Genomic DNA, 24644 nt, shown 5'->3' with positions numbered 1-24644 from the left:
TCTCAATGAAATTATTATTGCTAAATATCTTTCACTATCCTCTATAAACTTTTACAAATAAGCTTATATTCTTAATTAATTTTTAGATGGTGGCTTTGCTGCCATATTTCTTTTTTTTTTCAATCACAGATTTTTTTCCACTTAATTAATTGCCATTTTCCCCTGACCATTTGCTTTTTCTTTTTCTCAGTAGTATTTATTTTCTAAGTACATGTAAAGATAGGTTTCAACATTTAATTTTCTAAAACTTTGTATTCCAAATTTTTCTCCCTTCCTTACCTCCCTTCTACCCCTTTTGGTATAGGTCAAATATGTGTTACACTTTTTAAATATTTCCATATGTGTCATGTTATGCCATAAAAATCAGACCAAAAGGAGAAAAAAGATGTAAGAAAACAAAAAGGTGAATACTGTGCTTTAATGCACATTCAGTCTCAATATAGTTCTCTGGTTGTGAGTGACATTTCTCATCCTAAGTCTATTGGAATTGCCTTGAATCACCACATTTTTGAAAGTATCACGGTTGAGCATCACATAAGCTTGTTACTGTGGATGATGTTCTCTGGTTCTGCTCAGTTCACTCATCTTCATAACAGCATCAATTCATGTAGATCTTTCCAGGCTTTTCTGAAATCAGCCTGCTCACCATTTTTAATAGGAAAAAAATAATTCCATTACCTTCATACTCTGACTTATTCAGCCATTCCCCAACTGATGGGAAATGTTCCTTGCCACTACAAAAGGAGCTTGCTATAACATTTTTGCACATGTGGGCTCTTTTCTCTTTTTTATTATCTCCCAGTAGTGAGACTACTTGATCAAAGGGTACCCACAGTTTGATAACCCTTTGGGCATAGATCCAGATTGCTTTCTAGAATGGTTGGATCATTTCACAACTCTACCAACATTTCAGTTTTCCCACATCCCAACCAATGCTTACTATTATCTTTTCCTGTCATCTTAGCCAATTCCAGAGATATGAGGTGGTTCCTCAGAGTTGTCATGATTTTTATTTCTTTACTTAATTTGTATTTAATCAATAGTGATCTAGAGCATTTTTTCGTATAACTGGAAATGACTGCTATATTTCTTAATTAAACTAGGGTATCAATAATAGCTCATTCACTAATCCTTGTGGTGATTGATTTATGTCTGTTAAATTTTTTTTAGAAAATAGTAACTGTCTGTCATTGTTTGTTCCTTTATTTCACATTTTTTAGTGTTGTAATGTCTTCATTATGGCCAGGTTGTAGCCATTATAGTTATACATTGTATCATTGATCTAATGCATAGACATAGAATTTGAGAGTTAAAGGGAACCTCAGGAGACACTCAAATCTGTACATGAATGGAATTCCCATTATACCTTTTGTATTTAATTTGTACTTATTTGGATGAGGGAAGTTGAAAACAGCCACATATGGAATTAGATATGAATGAATTCTATCAGACGTTTAAAATAAGGATAAGATCATAGATATACAACAAAAAAGAGTCTCAATAAGGTCAACCAGTTTAATCTCATTTTGCAGAAGATAAAATTGAGACTCAGACCCCAAGAATATTTAACTTGCCCAAGGTTATACAGATAGAAAGTAATGGAATCTTCATTTGAACTTAAATCATCTGACTCTATAATATGCTATATAAACTTTTTAGATATAGTGTTATTGTTGTACAGTAATGTCTTATTCTTTATGACTATTTAATGAATTTTGTTTGTTTGGGTTTTTTTTGGCAAAGATAGTGAATTAATTTGCCATTTCCTTTTCCAATTCATTTTACACATGAGGAAAATGAGGCAAATAGGGTTAAATGACTTACCCAAGATTAAGTAGCTTCTAAGTGTCTTGAAGCTAGATTTGAACTCAGGGAAGTGAGTCTTTTCCAGACATTTTGAATTTTGTGAAACATTTTAATAAATAAACACACTTAAGGAAAACAAAAACATAGAAAACTGATAGGCTATCAGAAAAATCCTATAATGCATATCAAAACCAATTAAAATTATTTTGGGTTATTTTGAAGTTATTTGTCATCGTTTATTTTCATTAACATTGATAATTAAGTAACTAAGTTTTTCCTATTGGAAGCTAAGAAGAAAATCACTTGGAAGAAATTATTTTTTGGGGGGAGTAAAGACATTAAATATAAAAAGGTTCTCTAATCTGTTAAAATGTACTACAGAATTTGTTAATCTAGTTTTCAATTGATAAGCAGACACCCATTTTGTTTCTGTTCATTCACCATTACAAAAAGAACTACTAAAAATACTTTTATGAATAAGAGTTCTTTTTCTCTTGTAGTAAAATAGCTTGCTCATAGTACAGTCAATCCTCAACTTTCATGGGGATAATATTCCTAGAAAATAGCCCAAAAGTTTAAAAAAAAAAAAAAAAGTGACTGTAGATATATTGAACCAATGGGAAAGAGAGAGTTGGGTTCCCATGACCACCCAAAACTATAATCTCTCACTAGAATGCTGCAAATAACACTTTTCAGTGTACAATTTTTTTTTATAACAAAGCATGAGTTCTGATAATATGCTTACTTTCTTTTTTTTTTTTTTTTTTTTTTTTTTTTTTTTTTTTTTTAAATTTATTTTTATTTTATTTTATAATTATAACATTTTTTGACAGTACATATGCATGGGTAATTTTTTACAACATTATCCCTTGCACTTACTTCTATTCAGATTTTTTTCCCTTCCTCCCCCAAACCCCTCCCCCAGATGGCAAGCAGTCTTATATATGTTAAATATATTACAGTATAATTTAGATACAATATATGTGTGTAGAACCGAATTTTTTTGTTGCACAGGAAGAATTGGATTCAGAAGGTAAAAATAACAGTTTACATTCATTTCCCATTGTTCCTTTTCTGGATGTAGCTGGTTCTTTCCATCATTAATCAATTGGAATTGGATTAGCTCTTCTCTATGTTGAAGAAATCCACTTCCATCAGCATACATCCTCGTACAGTATCATTGTTGAAGTGTATAATGATCTTCTGGTTCTGCTCGTTTCACTCAGCATCAGTTGATGTAAGTCTCTCCAAGCCTCTCTATATTTCTCCTGTTGGTCATTTCTTATAGAACAATAATATTCCATAACATTCATATACCATAGTTTACCCAACCATTCTCCAATTGATGGACATCCATTCATCTTCCAGCTTCTAGCCACTATGAAAAGGGCTGCCACAAACATTTTGGCACATACAGGACCCTTTCCCTTCTCTAGTAGTTCCTTGGGGTATAAGCCCAGTAGTAGTATGGCTGGGTCAAAGGGTATGCACATTTTGATAACTTTTTGGGCATAATTCCAGATTGCTCTCCAGAATGGTTGGATTCTTTCTCAACTCCACCAACAATGCATCAGTGTCCCAGTTTTCCCACAGCCCCTCCAACATTCATCGTTATTTGTTCCTGTCATCTTAGCCAATCTGACAGGTGTGTAATGATACCTCAGAGTTGTCTTAATTTGCATTTCTCTGATCAATAGTGATTTGGAACACTCTTTCATATGAGTGGAAATAGTTTTAATTTCATCATCTGAAAATTGTCTGTTCATATCCTTTGACCATTTATCAATTGGAGAATGGCTTGATTTCTTATAGATTAAAGTCAATTCTCTGTATATTTTGGAGATGAGGCCTTTATCAGAACCTTTAACTGTAAAAATTTTTTCCCAATTTGTTACTTCCCTTCTAATCTTGTTTGCATTAGTTTTGTTTGTTATATGCTTACTTTCTTAATACAGTAGCCATGAAGTAACATAAAATGTAATACACAGAATAAAATTGGTAACATGCAAAACATTTTTCTCCCTTGTTATTCCCTAGAATTCTGTGATCTTGTGTGCTAATGTCTCCATAAAAAAATTATATTGGATAATCTTCACTTTTCATAGCAATTGAAATCTGTAATACTAGAAATACTTTCCTCTTTTTTGCATATATAATGAATATCAATTTCATGGCAGGGTTATAGACATTTCCAGCATGAAGTTTTATCTAAAACCATTATTTTCTCACTAAGCTGTATCATTGAGTATGTAGGACCTCTACTGATAATCCTGTTAATCACTTTATCTTTCTTGATGCTCTATTCTCTCTAAGAATTCTCTTTTGGTTTTCCTACCTCCATGATTGCCCCTTCTTCATCTTCCAACTTTTAAGTGTTCCACTGGGTTCTGTTCTCATCCCTCTTACTTCTCTACTTTTCTTCACTTGGTATTCACATCAACTCCCATGAATTTAATTGCCATCAGTATGATGAAGACTCAGAAATCTCTCTCCTGATCTTCAAATACCTCTAAGTGCTTTTCAAGTCTCAGTTGTTATTGATAGCTGACCTATTTTTATAGGGAGCAACACCATCCAGTCCCTTCATCTAGGAGTTATCCTTGACTTTTCACTACCTGTTATACCTTGCTTCATAGGATATCATCACCTTACAACTAGACTGCTGAAATACAGAGGTGAATGTGCCTGCCTCAAGACTCTTCCTCCTTCCAAGGCATCTCCTATTCAGGCACCAAAGTGATTTATACAAGTTCCACCTTGTCAGCTTCCCTACTCAATAAATTCCAGGTGCTCTTCCATCATCTCCAGGATCAAATACAAAATTCTGTTTAACATTTAGAGTCCTTCATTAAGCTAATTCCTGCCTTTCCAGTCTTCTTTTTCCATACTCCTTACCAGGTACTCTCTTTTGGAAGATTCCTTTTGGGGTATAGTTCCAAATTTCTTTTCCAAATAGCTATATCATTTCATAGTTTCACCAAACAGTTAATTCCTTCATCCAGTTTAACTACTGTCATTTTCTTTTGTCATCCCTACTAATGAGATGAATGAGAGATAGGCCATCAAAATTATTCTAATTTACATTTCCCTTTGGAGCAATTTTTTCTTATGGTTGCCAGTATTTGCCAATTTCTTTTGAGCCTTTTGTATTCATATCCTAGTTGAAGTAGATATTTATGTATATTGGGTGTCAGACCTTTATGGGAGAAACTTGCTGAAAAGTTTTTCCATAATTGTTTCCTTTTAATTTTTTTCTCCTTTAATTTTTTGAAGGGTTGTTTTAATTTTATGCACAGCTAAGTCCTCATTAATATGAATAATGAGCCTAGTGAAGTGGTTGTATATATTCAAGTTCTTGCTATTTTAAATTATAATTATGTGAATATGGTAATTGATTCCAGCTTAATGGTTAGAGTTAAAATTTGAATAATTCAACCACTCATTTAAACTAATCAGCACCTACCAATAATTAAAATTGTACATTTTATCTTTTGTGATAATCAATTGTTTGGTCACGTGTTCATCCATCCAAAAGACATAGCTTTCCATTCCTATCTTAATTTGTTTATGTATATAATTTCATACTTACTTCAAATATCTGTTTGGAACTTGCTTTGGTATGTTGTGAATGTGTTCTAAACCTGATTTCTGCCAGTTTTCCCAGTATTTATGAAAAGAAATTTCTTAGTATTTCGGAGTCTTAGTTTTATTTAGCAATATGCTAATGTTTCTGAACTTTTTGTACCTGATTTGTCCTACTGATAATAAACTTTTTTTTTAAAATTTTTTTAGCTTGTGGGGAAGTTTTGTTAATAGTTGCTTTGTAGAATAGTTTGAAATTTGATACTAATAGGCACCTTTCTTTTCTATTCTCTTAACCCCCATTATTTCACTTGGAAAACTTGATCTTTTATTCTTCTAGATGAATCTCATTATAATTTTTTCTAGTACTTTAAAGTTTGATAATTTAATTAACATGGCACTAAATTAGTGATTGGGATATTATTGTCATCTTTGTAATTGCCATAAACTACTCATTAGAAATTAATTTTTTTCAGTAATTTGTTTCTGCAGAGTATTTTATACTTGTGCCTATGCAAATATGAATATATATGTGCTCAGTAGATATAATCCTGAATATTTTAATACATTGTAAAGTTACTTTATTTTTTTTCTTTTGGAGGCTGGGGTTAAGTGACTTGCCCAGGGTCACACAGCTAGGAAGTGTTAAGTGTCTGAGACCAGATTTGAACTCGGGTCCTCCTGAATTCAATTGCACCACCTAACTGCCCCAGTTTATTTTTTATTAATTAAAAAAAAAAAAAAAAAAACTTTTTCCCTCCTTTCCTGTTTTCCTCCTGTTCATTCTCAAAAATGTTTTGTTTCTGATTACCTCCACTTTAATCCACCTTCCCTTGTAGCTCCTTGTCTTCTGTTATCCCTTTTTCTTCTACTTTCCTGTGGAGTAAGATAGATTTCTATAACCAGCTTACTGTATATATAATTCCTTTGTTGAATAAATTTTAATGAGCAAAAGGTTCAAGTGCTTCTTTCCACTATGTGAGGGTTCTTAATTCTTTCCAAATTGTTAACAATATTGTAGCTCTTGATAAATCATATTTCTAAGATTTCTCCGAAATCATCTCTTCTATCATTTGTTACACTACAGTAATATTCCATTACATTCATTTAACAATTAGTCCAGTCATTACTCAACTATCTAAGACAAAGCTTCTTAAACTGTGGGTCATGACCAAACTGAATGGGGGAAAAGGGGAAGTATGTGTGAGAAAATTTTGCTAACAGTAAAAAATATTAGGTATTCTGCCAAGATTTAATTGTTTATGAAAAAGCACAGTCATCCCATTAGTATGCAAATTTGCATTTATCTTTAATAAATGGTAAAATGTATATGTATACAAAGAATTATTTTAAAATAAATTTCTTTATGTTTTATTATTAGTTAATATTTGACTTTTATACCTATTTTAGATACCTATACCCAAATCACATAAAAATTCCTCTGGCAAAAAGGAGTTCCCTGGTGGAAAAAGTCGTTATCTAAGACACAATGTTTCCCCTTTCCCCAATTATGAATCCATCTTTCATGACCAAAAAATTGGTTTTGCTTGTAACTTAAGTGTTCCCTCACCAGTATTATTCTTCCTGTTTTCCTCTGCTTCCCCCATCCCAATCCTGCTTTCTTCCTTTTTGTTTCATATATTTCTACACCAGACTATGTTTGATTCTTTACCTGTTCCAGACAAGTAAACTTTATCTCTACTTGTATACACAAGCACCCAGTTAATAAGAAAGAGCAAGAATCATCCCTTTCCTTCCTTTCTATAGTAATATGCTAGTCTTTTTAGGCTATCTTCCACTTAACTCTCTTCAGACCCTCAGAAAAGAACTAATCCACCCAAGTACTGTTTACCTTATTTAAATTAATCTTCGTTATTCTTTGATAACATTAATATTTTGAAGGAACACGTGTTTCTTTTTTCCACAGAATGTTAATACAACATCAACATTTAATTCTTTCTATTCGCTTAAATAAATTCAGCTTTTTTTCTCTGGACTTTTGTGTTATATTTAAAATTCTCATCAGTAAAACTTTGAAAGTCCCCTTATCCTAATTAAAAGCTTGTCTCTCTTCCCATCCTTGCAGGGTAAATTTTTTTTTTTTTAATAAAGTCTATCTGTATTTTCAAAACATGTATATCTCATTTTGCACATTAGATACAGTTGGAAGTTAAATACTATATTTTTATCATTCATTCTCTGCAGTTCTGACTGGTCATTTCTCTAGTTTTGAGTTTTTTTTAAAAATTGCTCTTCATGATCTATAAATTGTTTAATTCTTCTGATACTGCATTCTATCTTTTTATGCCAGTTTTCCCTGGTTTCTGAGAATGGCTAGTATTTATATAGAGTTTTCAGGTTTGCCATTTCTTTTTTTAAAATATCTTATTTTTTCCCCCAGTTTCATGTGAAACAATTTTTGACATTTCTTTTTAAAACTTTGAGTTCTAAATTCTCTCCTTTCCTCCCTCCCTCCCTTACTCTCCTCAATGAAAAGGCACATGTAAAATTTCCATAGAAGTCATGTTGTAAAAGAAAACATTTTCCCTCCCCCCCAAAAAAACTCAAGAAAAATAAAATTGAATTTTTTCCCCTTATTTTATCTGATTTTTTTCTTGTGCAGCATGATAAGTGTGGAAATACGTTTAGAAAAATTACACATATTTAACCTATTTTGGATTACTTGCTGTCTAGGTAAGGGGGATGGAGAGAGGATGAAAAATTTGGAATACAAGATTTTGCAGGGGTGAATGTTGAAAACTTTATTTGCATGTGTTTTGAAAAATAAAAAACTATTGTACAAAAAATAAAACTTAGAAAAGTGCTTCATCTATATTCAGACACACTCAGTTTGGGCATGGACACTATTTTTCATCACAAATCCTTTCAGAGTTGTGTATGATCATTGTATTGCTAAGATTAGCAAAGTTATTCACAGTTGATCATCTAATATTATTGTTGTTACTTTATACACAGTACATTTCACTTTCCATCAGCTCATGAAAATCTTCCCAGGGTTTTCTGAGAGCATCTTGCTCAATAGAATTCCATCGTAATCATTTACCACAATTTATTCAGCCGTTCCCCAATTGATGGACCCACCCCTAGATCCAGTTCCTTGTCCTGAGAAAAGAGCTGCTATAAATATTTTTTAATATATAGGTCTTTTTCCTTGGGATACATGTCTAGTAGCCATATTGTTGGATCAAAAGAGATGCAAATCTCTTGATTATTACTACTGCACTTAGAGTTATATACTATTATTATGTCCATTCTACTTATCAGAAAACTAAATCGAATAAGATTTGTAATTTGCTCTGATTCACGCAAACAGAAAGGTTTTGAGTCAGTATTTGAACTCAGTCTTCCAGAATCTTAAGTTCAGTGCCTTCTAAGCTCTATTAGTATTATTAATATGTCTCTGAAACCATTTTGCATCAACATGGTATTCTATTCTATGGAGAGCTTGGAATTTACTGACCTGTACTGCCATCTTATCATGATCTTTTCAGTTGTTTCTATTTTCATTTCTCTAATTATTTACTATTTGAAGCATTTTCTCACATGCCTTTTGCCACAGACTTTTTTAGGTTTAATAGTTTGTTTTACTCAAGATCAGGGGTTCTCAAAAGCGGCCTGCTGAGGACTTTTATTCGCTCCCCTGGGATAACCCAGCAAATGGGCTGAGGGGCGGAGACAGAGTGTGAGTTTTTGTTTTTACTATAGTCCGGCCCTCCAACAGTCTGAGGGACAGTGAACTGGCCCCCTATTTAAAAAGTTTGAGGACCACTGCTCGAGATTATTGTTCCAAATTTGTTGTCAACATTTTTGGTCTTATGTTAACAGATTAAGAGATAGGATGACGGAAATTTTGTCTCATTTGACCTGGTGGCAATTTTTTGGGAAGTTTAATTTTGATCATAATTATGTGGCTAAAAGTTCTAATATATTGCCTCATTTTAGTATGAAAATAACTCTGTACTCTTGAAGGATATATCAGCAGAGTACAAGCTTTGACAAGTCCAACCAAATTGGAAAGGCTTTGAGTCTGGGCAGTCAAAATGTGTTTCTGTTCTTGAAAAACTAAGCTACTTTAGAAAAACCAAAGATTGACAGTCAAGTTAATTTTTTTGTGTGGATGGGTGAAATCATATCAAAGTCGCTGCTGTCACTAAAGTAGATGTTTATAAAATGCTGTGGTAATAAAGGTAATATCCTATCCAATTAAATCATTGGCCTAATTTATGTGATAAACAGGAATTCTTCTAAAAGAATGTGAGGTTAGGTGACAGTGAAGGTCACAGAGCTAGTTAGTGTCAAATGTCTGAGGTCACATTTGAACCCAGGTCCTCCTGATTCCAGGGCAGGTGCCCTATCTACTGTGTCACCTAGTTGTCTCTAAAAGAATCTTATTTAAGAAATTTCATAAGAAATTTGACAAAAACTTCTGAGAAAACTAGAAAACAGTTATCATAGAGACTAGATTTTTAGACCAGTATCTTACACTGAATATATAGTAAGATAAGGTCAAAATGGGTACATGATTTAGACATAAAGAGTGATACCATTAGCATAGTAGAAGTGCAAGGAATAATTTACCTATTAGATCTGTGGAGAAAGAAAGAATTTATGACCAAATAAGAGACAGTTTCCTGAGATGTAAGATGATGATTTTGGTCATATGAGTTAGTTTCTGCACAAAAGAAATCAGTACAACTAAGATTAGAAGGAAAACATGAAATTGAGGAACAGCTTCATATCTATTTATTTATTTTTGATTACTTTTATAATTATAACATTTTTTTTTGACAGTACATATGCATAGGTAAATTTTTTTTTTTTTTACAACATTATCCCTTGTACTCCCTTCTGTTCTGAGTTTTTCCCTCCTTCCCTCCATCCCCTCCCCTAGATGGCATTCCCATACATATTAAATATCTTATAGTATATCCTAGGTACAGTATATATGTGCAGAACCGAATTTTGTTGTTGTTGCAAAGGAAGAATTGTATTCGGAAGGTAAAAATAATCTGGGAAGAAAAACAACAACAACAAAAATGCTCACAGTTTACACTCATCTCCCAGTGCTCCTTTTCTGGGTGTAGCTGATTCTGTCCATCATTGATCAATTGGAATTGGATTAGCTCTTCTCTATGTTGAAGATATCCACTTCCATCAGAATACAACCTCATACAGTGTCATTGTTGAAGTGTATAATGATCTCCTAGTTCTGCTCGGAGAAACAGTTTTATAGCAGATGTCTCTGATAAAGGCCTAATTTCTTAAATATATACAGAAGTGAGTCAAATGTATTCTCCATTTGATAAATGGTCAAACAGACATTTCCAGATGAAGAAATCAACTATCTATAATCATGAAAAAATTTTCTAAATCACTATTAATTAGAGAAAAGCAAATTAAAACAACTCTGAAGTACTACTTCACACTTATCAGATTGACTAATATAATAAAAAAAACACATGATAAATGTTGGAACAGATGTGGGAAAATTGAGATGCTATAATGTACTGTTGGATTTGTGAACTAATATAACTTTTCTGGAGAGCAATTTTGAGCTATGTCAAAGAGCAAACTTATATCCTTGGTGTAGGAATATCACTACTATAGGTTTGTATCCCAAAAAGATATAAAAAAAAATGGAAAAGGACCCATATGTATAAAAAAAATTTGTAGCAGCTCTTTTTGTAGTGGCAAAGAATTGGAAATTGAGGGAATGGCTATCAGTTAGATAATGACTTAGGAAGTTGTGGTATATGAATGTAAGGGAGTATGATTGTGCTATAAAAAATGATAAGTAAAAACCAAGAAACTGATGCAAAGTGAAGCAAATAGTACCAGGAGAACATTGTACACAGTAGCAGTCACAGTGGATGAGGATCAGCTGAGAATGACTTGAATCTTTTCAGCAATACAGTGTATCCAAAATAATTACAAAAGCCTCTTGATGAAAAATACTATCCACACCCAGAGAAAGAACTGATGAAATTCGAATGCAGATCGAACATACCATTTTAACTTTTTTTTTTTTTTTTTGGTAGTTTCTTCTCTTACAACATGACTAATGTATAAATGTTTTATATGATTGCACATATATAATTTATACCAAATAACTTGTCCTTTTGAGAGAGGTAGGAAATTTGAAACTCAATATTTTATTTTTTAAAATATATAGTTGTTTGTATGTGAAACTGGAAAAAATAATTCTATTTAAAAGAAAAGAAATGTTGAAGTTTATAATTTGAATGAGACTGATAAATGAAACACTAAAGAAAGGCTCAATTCATATTTTAGTCAGTTATTTAACTTCTATTTCTAGCAAAATTACTTGTCCTTTGTACCTCATCTGTAAAAGAGAACGTAGGAAGGGAAATGACTGAAATATAATGAAAGCAAGTAGAGGAAAGGGAGATAAGCAAAAGTTCTGGAAAAGCATATACTGATTTCACATTGATTTGTTCTATACCTTGAAGCATTTATTTCAATTTATTTTCATTTCAGCTTTGGCTAGATCACAGTTCAAGAAAGATGGAGGATTTAAAAATAATTGGAGCTTCGATGATACTGAAGAAAGTGAAGGAGATACAGAAAAAGAGTAAGGATATTTTTCTTTTTTTCTTCTATTTTAATAATAGCTTTTCATTTTTCCAAATTCATGCAAAGACAGTTTTTAATTATTCACCTTTGCAAAACCTTGTGTTCTAAATTCCCTCTTCCTTTCCCCTGCCCTCCCTTCCCCTAGAAAGCAAGCAATCTGCTATAGGTTAAACAGGTGCAATTTTTCTAAACATTTCCATATTTGTTATGCTGCATAAGAAAAATCAGATTCAAAGGGGAAAAAGAAAAGGGGTGGGGGAAGCTAACAAACAACAATGGTGAAAATACTATGCTTTGATCTACATTCTGTCTCCAACTTCTCTCTGGATGCAAATGGCTCTAATACAATTCTGTTGGAATTGCCTTGAATCAACCCATTGCTGAAAGAATATTTTTCTTAGATTTTTTTGAAAGATGAATTTTAAAAAATCTAATTTTGAGGTTTTTTTCCTATTAGAAGTCCCTCAAAAAAGTTTTCCTTTGATTAAACATACAATTCATCAGACATGTCCTGCTCATAAAATAACTTCAGTTTTTATAATAAGAGATTGATTGTCCTTTTGGAGACTTTTATGTCGGACATGAAGAGTGAGGGAAGTTGTAGGTAATGATTAAAATACAAAACAAAAAGTAATAAAGAGAAGGAAAAAGAACTTTAGTGATTTTTTTTTTTAATGCACAGAAGAGAACTGAAGTTCAAAAGAAAATCTGGGCAGTTTTATTATTAATGTTACATGAAATAATTATTATTATTTTTTTATTATATATATATATATATATATATATATATATATATATATATATATATATATATATATATATATATATATATATATATATTTATAATATTATCCCTTGTATTCATTTTTCCAAATTACCCCCCCTCCCTCTATTCCCTCCCCCCGACGACAGGCAATACCATACATTTTACATGTGTTACAATATAGTCTAGGTACAATACATGTGTGCGAATATCATTTTCTTGTTGCACAATAAACATTAGAATCCGAAGGTACATGCAACCTGGGCAGACAGATATTAGTGCTAACAATTTTCATTCCCCTCCCAGTGTTTCTTCTCTGGGTGTAGCTACCTCTGTCCATCATTGATCAACTGGAAGTGAGTTGGATCTTCTTTATGTTGAAGATTTCCACTTCCATCAGAATACATCCTCATACAGTATTGTTGTTGAAGTGTACAGTGATCTTCTGGTTCTGCTCATTTCACTCAGCATCAGTTGATTTAAGTCTCTCCAGGCCTCTCTATATTCCTCCTGCTGGTCGTTTCTTACCGAGCAATAATATTCCATAACCTTCATATACCACAATTTACCCAACCATTCTCCAACTGATGGACATCCATGCAATAATTGTTTTAAAATTATAAGTAGCAGAAGTTGGCAGTTTTCACATAATATTCTCTTTTTATATTGACTTTCTCATGTGAAAAAATAACTCAAACACATTGTCTTTGACTACATTTTTATTTCAGATGTGTGCTTTCACTAATAAAAATTAGTCTAAAGTTAAGCCTCAGTTGAGGAATCTTGAATTAAAAAGCTTTTCAGTTTATTCTAAGGCCAATTTTGTTTTTATAAGTTGTTTTTAATGCTAAAGTTACATGAAGAAATGTTTCTTTTTTAAAATTCAAAAGTCAAATAACAAAAAAAAAGGGCCTTTAGTTACAGTATAATAGAAAATGTACATCATGATAACTGGAAATTTTTTTTTTCCTTAATCACATTTAAGCACATGAAGAAAAAAAGCATCTTTTTGGAGTATGTTGCTACTAAGAGTCCCATTTCAAAAAAGATTTTATTTTTTATATAAGGTAATATCTTTTCATATGAGGCACTTTTAGTAGTAACAGGATCACAAAAACAATTGTGAGAGAAATACTGAGTTAAGGATGTGTAGAGAAAAGATATTAAAGTGACCAAAATAACCCATTTCTCGTCATTTAATTTTTGTCTGTGACAAGGGATTTTAAGATTGATATCTGAGGAATCCTCACACTGTATGTTATTTCATTGTAACATGAAGATTTTGATTCCTACGATGAGCTGGAGGCAAGTCATTTTTGCAGCAGAGATCTTACCTTGGAGCTATAGAATGAGAACCTTTTAGGAAGTCATTTAAAAACCTCGTTTTATTGAACTATCATTTAAACAGAATATACAGATAGAGTATTGGCTTAACTGTGGTACTTCCATGTCAAATCTGACATTAGTCAAGTCACTTTGCCTCTTTTGGAGATGCATTTTACTTGCCATGTCATTTGAGGCATTTGAACTAGATGAACTCTAGAAGGCTTTTCATCTATAGGTGCTAATAGTTCTATACAGTATTTTTGGACATGCCTCTTTTATGAGAATGAGGTAATTATTAAGAAACAATTCACACCGGGAATTAATTTGAAAAAATTTTCACATTCATTTAAATCTTATATGCTCTGTGGTGGAACAAAGCTTTGCTTGTAGATTGAGAGCTCTGTGATATTGGTCATTTCACTTTTCCTCTCTCATTTTACTCATAAAATGAGTGATTGGAGAAGACAGCCTTTGAAAGTCCCTTTCAGCTCCAAATCTGTGACTAACTCTGATGCCTTTCTGCAATGTGGAAGACTTGGACATACTGGCTATGGTTCATGACTTCTCCTTGAGAACTAGCCCAACTAGTGACAGGAGATGCTAATTATCAGTAGTCTGACCTCTTAGTGATTATTTGACTATTTTGACTGTAGCAAGTCCTGAAGCAAATAAAAATTTTATGATGACCCTTAGTCCTAATCATTCCTCTACTCATATAGTGGCAGTACCATAAAAAGGGAGAAATGGGTGCTAAGACTTGTACTTTGTAAATGTCTATACACATATACTCTAGGTACTCTATAAATTTGAGATTCTAGCATCAGAAAACCTGCTTTTGATGTTTAGCTCTGTGACTTTGGGCAAGTCATTTAAAACCATTTCCCCATTTTCCTTATCATCACCTTCAGGCTCTGAATTACGGGGCTCTCAAGGCCTTTTTGACTTTTAGGTATATGATACCACATGATTCTTCAACCTTTTTGTGGAGATAATGGTAGAGTAACTGTTTCTTCACATTAACCTTTACTTTTTTTTTTTTTTTTGCTGTAAGTGAGAAAAGAACAATGGAGCAGCTAAATGGAAGAATGGTCCACAGTTTCATCTTGGAGAGGAGATAAGGGAATTGCAAAAAAAAAAAAATAAAAAGAAACTTCCATTGAATGGGACACATACTTTATTACCCAGGGAATCCACAACAAATTCAGATAACTTGGGGAAGAATGGTGAAAACTATATTGCAGAACATGGTTTAGGAATAAGACACAAAGTTCTAAAGAATAGTAGATAGCAGAGAATTGTCACATTAATCTGACATCAGTACTAAAATAATGATCAGGAGGTACAGGAAATGGTGATCAAAAAAAAAAAAAAATCTTCATTCCCCAAAATGATATCAGTTGTATTTTATACATTAGAAGTGATTGATGGCTCATGTGGGAATTTATATTTGAATCAGCTGCCAGGGTTGTAATTCATAGCATCGATTTGTTAGATCAAAAACCAGCATACTACAATATGAAGACCACTGGCTCTAGAGTTGGACACAGAGTCAGATTCTATTTGTCAACAGTAGCCTACAATTTGACATATCTAGTTACAAATGCAATACAGGTTAAGATATAGACTCACTGGAGACAGTTAAAGAAAAAAAGTAAAAATTTGACATCTATCTGATAATAAGGGAAATGCAACATGGGGTTTATGGGATCTTAAAGAGAAAAGGAGTTCTGATTGATAAAAATGTACAGAAGAAATTTCTAGGTATTATTGTAGATGAGTAGAATAGATAAAGGGGAATACTGTGAAATAAGAAAGATCGTGGATAACTGGATCGTGAAAGGCCTTGAATAACAAACAGTCATTCTTTGTTGGATATATGATGGGTGAGTCAATAACCTAAAGATTTGAGGTTTTTCATTGGGGAAATGAGAAGACTTAGACCCATTGTTCTTTGATACTGGCTTCCATGCTTTCCTCAGGTACTTCATTTCCCTGTTCTGGACATTTTCACTAGCTTTTCTCTATGCCTAGAAAGCTTTCCCTCTTCATCACAGACATTTCTTCATTTCTCAACTGTCTCTATGTTCATTTTGAACATCTTTGCACTAGTTTTGTGAAGACAGACTTTCAAAATTTGTTATCCTCATTACAGAATATAGCGCCTGATGTATAATAGTTGCTTAATAAATATTATTGATTGAATTAATGAGGACATATAAAGTATATGTTGATTAAAAAATAAGTATGTTATCACTTTTGAGGTTGTACAATGTAAGCAAAAGTAAAACTATTTCCCAGTATAAAAATTACCAACCAAACAGTAAACATTTATTAATCTACTACAAAGGTAACAAACAAGCCAGTATAATACTATACTCATACTCATATACTCATCTACAATCAAAACAGATTAAAATGTAATTGGGAAAATAATTTAAAATATAGTAAAACAGATCGTATTAATATGTGGTTTTATGAGTCAAAATGCAGCTCTCAAGTATGCTTGTTTATGGTTTAAGAGCCCCTCTTTTTGTTTGAATTTCATACTACTGATCTATTTATTACATGCTAGGGTATTCTGAGTGCTGGAGATGACTACTGTTACCCCTATTGCTACCTCTTTTTCTTTCTTCCTTTTTTCCCCCTCCCCTTTCTCACCTCTTCCGTTGATCTAGTACTAGAAAGTAGGTGCTGTTATCCTTACTTTATAGAGGAGGAAACTGAGGCAGATATTATTTACCTAGAGTTACACAGCTAAGTATTTGGGACCAGATTTGAATTCTGGTCTTCCTAACTGCCAAGTCTAATATTCTGTCCATTGCACTGTTTAGTTTCCTATAAATTCAAATAAATAGTAAAAAATAAACATAAATAGTTATTGATCTTAAGTGCTTTAAAAAAAAGATTTTATTCCATTGACAAAATTTTATTTGGTCATTCCCAGATCCTTCTTCCCACTTCATCCCAAGGAAAAAAAAAATAGAAAAATGAAACTTTGATAACAAATACATATAGACAAACAAAACAGATTCTGATATATCTTATTCTGTGTCTTCACTATATCACTTCTCTGTTAGGAGATAAATATCATATTTTATAATCAGCCCTTTGGAAATGATCATTGGTCATTGTTATCTTCTAACATTTTGAAGTTCAGGAGAACTTCAATTGTTTTTACAGTTATTCTTTATCCACTATTTTATGAGTATTATTTGTATTCTTATGCCTTAATTATTCAATCACTGGGCATTCAATTTCTTTAAGTATTTGAGCATAATAATAATAAGATTTATTTCTTTATCATTTAAATTTTAAAATATTTGCCACATTTTTATACATAGGGGCTTTTCTTTTGAATACTTTGAGGGTTAGGTCTGTCAGTGGCATTGATGGGTCAAAGAATATTCACAATATAGTAGTAAATTTTAGGGCAGAGTTTCAAATTTATTTAATGCCTGTACCAATGCACAGTTCCATCAAAAATATATTAATATGCCTTTTTTTCCCAAAAGGGGTTTGTATTATAACCAAGGAGACAACATGTACATATAAATTGATATATTGATGTACATTCAGAGGTGATATATAAAATAACCATAGAAGAGAAGGTACCATAACTAGCTGGAGACATTTGGGAGAGTTTCCTACTGAAAGTGGTACTTGAATTGAATCTTTAACTAAAAGAGTGATTGAGATGAGAAATAATATTGCTGTAGATATTAAGAACAGTTATGCAGGTCAATATTACAGCCATGGATTATGTGGAACAGATAACAGATAAGAATACTAGAAAGACTAGAGAAAGCCAAAATGTGGAAAGTTAATTTTTTTAAAAATAAATTTTTCTTGATAATCTTTAACTTTCCAGAATTTCTCCCATTATTCTTTCCCTGGTTCTTGTAGCATCATAATTATCCCCAGTATCTTTTCTTTAAATCCTATTATATGATAGATTGTGGGGGATTTTTTAATTGAGGAAGAGCCAATACAATTGATTAATTCATAGGAAAAGCCCCCCCAAATCTTTCTGCCAAAGGAAAGTCAGGAACTATATGAGCAAAACTATAAAATACTTTCCACACAAAGTTAGATCTAAAGAATTAGAAAAATATCAAGTGTTGTTATTAGATAGGTCTACTGAATATAATAAAGATGACAGTATTATCTACACTAATCTATTTATTTAGTGCTATACCAATTAAACTCCTAAGAAACTTTTACTGACCTAAAAAAAAAAAATAAATAAAATTCCTCTAGAATAACAAAAGGTCAAGAATTTTAAGGAAAATAGTGAAAAAAAAAAAATCAGATGAAGGTGGCCTAGCTGTACCACATCTAAAACTATATTATAAAGCAGCAGTCATCAAAACCATTTAGTACTGGCTAAGAAAAAGAGTAGTTGATCAGTGGAATAAGTTAGGTTCCCAGGACAAAAAAATAGTCAATAACTATAGCAATCTAGTGTTTGACAAACCCAAAGACCCCAGCTTTTGGGTTAAGAATTCAGTACTTGACAAAATCTGCTGGGAAAATTGGAAACTAGTATGGAAGAAATTAGGGCTTGACCCCTATCTAACTTTACGTACCAACCTAAGATCTAAATGGGTTCATGATTTAGACATAAAGAGTGATACTATAAGCAAATTAGAGGAACATAGGATAGTTCACCTCTCAGATCTGTGGAGAAGGAAGGCATTTGTGTCCAAAACTGGAATTGAACACCATATAGATAATGTTGATTATATTAAGTTAAAAAGTTTTTGTACAAACAAAAACTAATTCAGACAAGATCTGAAGGGAAGCAATTAATTGGGAAATCATTTTTACATTTAAGGGTTCTGATAAAGGCCTCATTTCTAAAATTTTTAGAGAATTGACTGAAATTTATAGAATTTAAGAATATGAGCCATTCTCCAATTGATAAATGGTCAAAGGATATGAACAGATAATTTTCAGATGAAAAAATTGAAATTTCTAGTCATATAAAAGGTGCTTCAAATCACTATTGATCAGAGAAAGCTTTTTTTTTTTTTTTTAATAGCTTTTTATTTACAAGATATATTCATGGATAATTTTTCAGCATTGACAATTGCAAAACATTTTGTTCCAAATTTTCCCCTCCTTATACTCCCCCCTCCCCCCCCCATGGCAGGTAGACTAGTACATGTTAAATATGTTAAAGTATATGCTTCACAAGAAGAATCGGACTTGGAAATAGAGTACAATTAACCTGTGAAGGAAATCAAAAATCCAGGCAGACAAAAATAGAGGAATTGGGAATTCTATGTAGTGCTTCACACTCATTTCCCAGAGTTCTTTCACTGGGTGTTGCTGGTTCAATTCATTACTGCTCTATTGGAACTGATTTGATTTATCTCATTGTTGAATAGGACCATGGCCATCAGAATTGATCATCATATGGTATTGTTGTTGAAGTGTATAATGTATTCATAATTCCACCAACAAAGTATCAGTGCCCCAGTTTTCCCACATCCCCTCCAACATTCCACATTATCTTTCTCTGTCATTCTAGCCTAGCTGACAGATGTGTAGTGGTATTTCAGAGTTTGTCTTAATTTGCATTTCTCTCATCAGAGAACTCAGATAGGAAATGATAATGACAAATGTGGGAGGGGATGTGGAAAAACTGGGACACTGATACATTGTTGGTGAAACTGTGAAGGAATCTAACCATTCCGGACAGCAATTTGGAACTATGCTGAAAACATTATCAAATTGTGCATAGCCTTTGACCCAGCAGTGTTACTACTGGGCTTATATCTCAAAAAATCTTAAAGCAGGGAAAGGGATCCATCATGTGCAAAAATGTTTGTGGCAGCCCTCTTTGTAGTGACTAGAAACTGGAAATTGAATGAATGCCCATCAATTAGGAATGGCTCAGTAAATTATAATATATGAATGTTATGGAATATTATTATTCTATAAGAAATGATCAGCAGGATGATTTCATAGAGGATTGGAGAGACATAGATGAATTGATGCTAAGTGAAATGAGCAGGACCAGGAGATCATTATAAACAACAAGAAGACTATATGGTGATCAATTCTGATGGATGTGGCTCTCTTCAACAGTAAAATGATTCAAATCAGTTCCAGTTGTTCAGTAATGAAGAGAGTAATCTACATCCAGAAAGAGGAGTGTGGAAAATGAGTGTGGACCACAATATAGCACCATAGAGCACTCCATTTTTGTTTTCCTTCTCAATTTTTTTTCTTTCTAGATCTGAATTGTATAGCAAGATAACTGTATAAATATGTATACATATACTGGATCTAACATTTTAATATATTTAACATGTATTGGACTACCTGCCATCTAGGGAGGGGGTGGGGGGAAGGAAGGGAAAATTTGGAACAGAAGGTTTTGCAACGGTCAATGTTGAAAAATTACCCATGCATATGTTTTGTAAATAAAAAGTATAATAATAATAAAAGATAATTTGCCAGCTTTAAAAAAGCCCCTCAAAGTGTGTAATGAATAGCTTTTGGGACCTCCCACCTCCACAAAAGGAGAGTGAATTGGAAGAGCATCTTCTCATCTCTTCATTCAAATTTGCATTATCTTTATAATTTTGTTAAATTAATCTTAGATAGTGGGGGTGTTCTTTTCATTTAAATTGTTTATATTTTGCTCCTTTGATAAAATTAATTATGTATATTTGTGATAATGGGCATTCTTGTTTCACTTGTAATCCTATTGGGAAAATTTATAGCTTATCCCTAATACAGGTAACATGTATCATTTGTTACAGCACATGGTCTTTTACATTCATGTGGAACAATTTGTTGAGCCATTTCCCAATCAGTGAACATGTACTTTGTTTCTTATTCTTTACTATCACATAAAGTGTCACATATCTTGATATATGTGGGGGGTTTCTTGTTTGGAATTTGAATTTGAATGAAGTGTAAACTCAAAAATGAAATATATTGTTCAAATTATATAGATATTTCATTTTTACTTACATAATTGCAAATTGCTTTCCAAAATATATTTCAGAGCTCCATTAATAGTGTATTTTCCCATCTTTCTGTAACCTCTCCAACTTTGGTTATTTGTCATTTTTTGTTATCTTTGCTCATTTGAGTTGAACCCTCGGGTTTGTTTTGATTTTTCTCATATTATTAGTGGCTAGTGTGGCATTCTTTTATGTAATTTTGATATATAGAAATGATGATGATTTATATGAGTATATTTTGTATCTTGTTACTTTGCTAATTTCTCTTAATTGTTTGTGTGCTTTTATTATTTTGGAAATGGTTGTTGTGTTTGTATTTCTGTGTGTCTCAGTGTAGTTTATATGGTTTAGATACTGATAATCCATATCAAGGAACTTTTAAAATTTCATGTAATTGAAGCTTTCCTTATATAGTTGATTTGAGTATTTATAATAAGCAGAATAATTGTTATTCACAGTTATTCTTCAAATAGTATTGCTAATACTGTATACATGATTCTGCTCATTTCACTCTTCATTTTTTTATGTAATTACAGATTTTTCTAAAATCAGCTTGCTCTTCATTTCTTACAGCACATTGATCTTTAATATTTAATATTAAGGCTAATATCTTGTGGAATGTGATGTGAGAAGTTGGTTTAAACATAATTTCTGCCATAATACTTCCCCCCCCCCCCCAGCATTCTTTTAAAAATCATATGCTTTTTTTTTTTTTTTTTTTTTTTTGCCTCCTAAATGATTTATGTTTTTGAGAGAGTTTTACATAAAGTACCCAGGTGCTAGGTTGTGAGAAAGTAGTTTGCAATATGAAAAACTTCCCATAAGACATTTATCGAAGTCACAAAGGATACCTATTAATATGAAACAGTTAATGAGCTAAATCAAATATAATTAAGTAAGGCCTAATCATATATAATTAAGCAGGATGTTTCCTGTCAGAGGGAAGAGTGAGCAGAAAGTAAGGGTAGGGTGAGGTGTAGGGAATTAGAGAGGAACTAGGGAGGGGTTTAATTAAGAGATTTATTATATGCCTGTGAAACCTGGGTAGTATACCAGTGTCATGCCAGGAAACAGGAATATTGAGATTTCTACCATCGTTATGTTACAGTCTATGTCTTGTAATTGAATTAATGTTTATTTCATGACTTTGTACAGTTAAACATTTGGACAATTTATTACTAATATTAGTTGACTCATCCTTTCAGTTTAATGCAGTTTCTTTGTTTATTTCCTCTCCTTTTTATTTTTGAATGTTTGTTTTTGCTTTGTCAGAATGATTATAACTATGGCATTTAAAAAAAGATTTACTTGATGCATAATTATTTTTTTACCCCTTCAATTTTATGTATGTCTTTATTTTTTAATGTATTTTTGGTAAGCTGCAGTAGGTGTAGGGTTTTGTTTTCTCATCTAATCTTGTCAATTTTTTCATTTCATTGGATTAATTTATTCACCTTTAAAGTTAGATATTAGGTTTGAATTTTCCTCTTTATTTTTAATGATATATATTTTCTTCCTTTTCACAGTATTGGGTCTATACAGTTACTTTAATCCTTTGTCCTGTACCACTGGCTTTCTTCCAGTCACCCTCTTACCACCCCCACTTATTTGTTATCCCTTATTCTTTGGAATTTTGCTTATTATTTTCTTATTTTTATCATTCTTCCTTCCTCCTTTCCCCTCTCAATTAAAATAGATTTCCTTTTTAACTGGTCCTATTAATTAGTTTGTTAAATTTTTTGGTACCTATTTCCAGAGAAGATTGTTCTCACTGTCTTCATTATTTAGCTTCTTTTAAAACTTTAATTCTCTGGTCAAGACTCCTATAATTATCTGTTTTCTATTTTCTGTATTCCCCATGGAATCAGAAACTCCTAGATATTTATTTTGTACTTTCTCTTAAGCAGTTTCTGCCTATGCCTTGTAAAGTTTGCCTCATCGATTTTCCTTTTCTATTGTACTTCATTTCTAGAACAAAGATAATTCTTGCTTGTAACTGGACACTATATCTTGGTAGAATCTCTACTCTTCCACTCTGACCCCCTGATTATAAAAGGCCAGGTATAGATCAGAAATCTCTGTCCTCCCCCAGTTGCTTTTTTTTTCCCCACCTTAAAATTTTCTCCTTGTGTCCTTGTCTTCTCACTCCAGTTGCCCCCAGGAATTCCATCATAGTTAACATAAGTTTTTTCTAGCTTCAATCACAAACCAATCTCCTTTACCCTTTGTTGTTGTTATTCAGTCATTTCTGTTGTGTTTCACTCTCCATTACTCTATGGGTTGGTTTGTTTGTTGTTTGTTTTGACTTAACCATTTGACATAAATATCTTTTTTTTTTTTTTTTTTTTTAATTTCTGTTAATTAAAAAAAAATAGATAAAAGAAAGACAAAAAAGGAAAATAAAACAGAACATTGTCATATGCCCAGCAAAACAGCAGGGAGGATTCATAATATATAACAAATTACCAGTTCAAGAAAGGATATATGAGAAATTATGTACTTGAGTGTTCATCTTTTCTCTGCTTCCTTGTATGTTAATTTTTTTGTTCTGTGCTATGCATTTCTTCCCCCCCCCCCATCCCCTTCCTCCTTTCCTTAAGCAGGCTATAGTTAAGCACACACACACACTGCACAGCCCCCTTAAAGAGGAGACCCCAAAACTCTAAAAATACTTGAAGGAGAAAATCTTCAACCCTGCCTCAGTGAGAAACTGTCCCAGGGAATCAGATAAAGTGGTTTTACCTAGGTGGGGCTGGTTGAGTCCTGAGCTAAAGAATTCCAACCCTATTTAAATGAACATCTTATATTCAGTTCAACTCAAGCTAAACACAGCCCCATCAAGAGGAACCTCCAGCTTGTAGCCTAGGCTTATGATTCAATCTTAAACCCTCTCTTTGCAGAGATTCCAAACATTCCAGCTATGCCATCCATACTTGCTATGCCAAAGAGCCTCTGTCCACTGGAATATTCTTTTCTAGTGTCACCTTCTCTTTTAATGAGACTTTTATGCCTCTTTGTAAGGATTTCTAAACCTTACTTCCCAATTCCTATCATTAAACCTCTTCTCAATCTAGGTTTTCTGGTCTGTAAATTACAGAGAATCTCTGCGCTGCCAGAAGGGAGTCCCCAAAACTCCCTATCCTTGCACTGAATCTTAAGGAGGTGTAGGGGAGCCAAACCTCTCCATTTGGTTCCCTAAACCCCGAACCTGCTACTAGACTTTATCATTTGTTTCCCTGACTGAACAGAGCCCTGAAAAACTAGACATCTTAATTGGAGACCAAACAGAATCCCAAAACTCTCCACACTCAGAACCACTGTTTTGAGCTGTTGGATCAGTATTCTCCCAGAGAGAATAACTGTGTTCTCTGACAAAAGGCCTTCTTTTGTCACATTCTATTCCTAGAGATAGTGGGACTGGGAAATCCTGAAACTCTGAACAAGATAAAATACTTTTTTTTTTTTTTCTTTCCCTATTCTGTAGTGAATCTAGACAAAGATGCTGCAAGAATTTGGGAAAACGAAAAGCTTTTACCTGTTCACAATCTAGAAACACCTGCTTCTAAAAATCC

The 24644-nt window shown here is 32.6% G+C and overlaps 1 protein-coding gene across 2 annotated transcripts in view; it reads left to right on the top strand.

Annotated features, from left to right (window-relative positions):
* SENP6 (SUMO specific peptidase 6) overlaps nt 1–24644 on the top strand; it is a 126796-nt gene that overhangs the window by 8625 nt on the left and 93527 nt on the right. For both annotated transcript variants that reach the window (XM_074310474.1, XM_074310473.1), the window contains exon 2: nt 11908–12001. In XM_074310474.1, the coding sequence (XP_074166575.1) occupies nt 11908–12001 (94 nt within the window). The remainder of the gene's footprint in view (nt 1–11907; nt 12002–24644) is intronic.

This window comes from Sminthopsis crassicaudata, chromosome 4 (assembly GCF_048593235.1).
Source record: "Sminthopsis crassicaudata isolate SCR6 chromosome 4, ASM4859323v1, whole genome shotgun sequence".
NCBI classification, from domain to species: Eukaryota; Metazoa; Chordata; class Mammalia; order Dasyuromorphia; family Dasyuridae; genus Sminthopsis; species Sminthopsis crassicaudata.
This window is presented reverse-complemented; position numbering and strand designations above follow the sequence as displayed.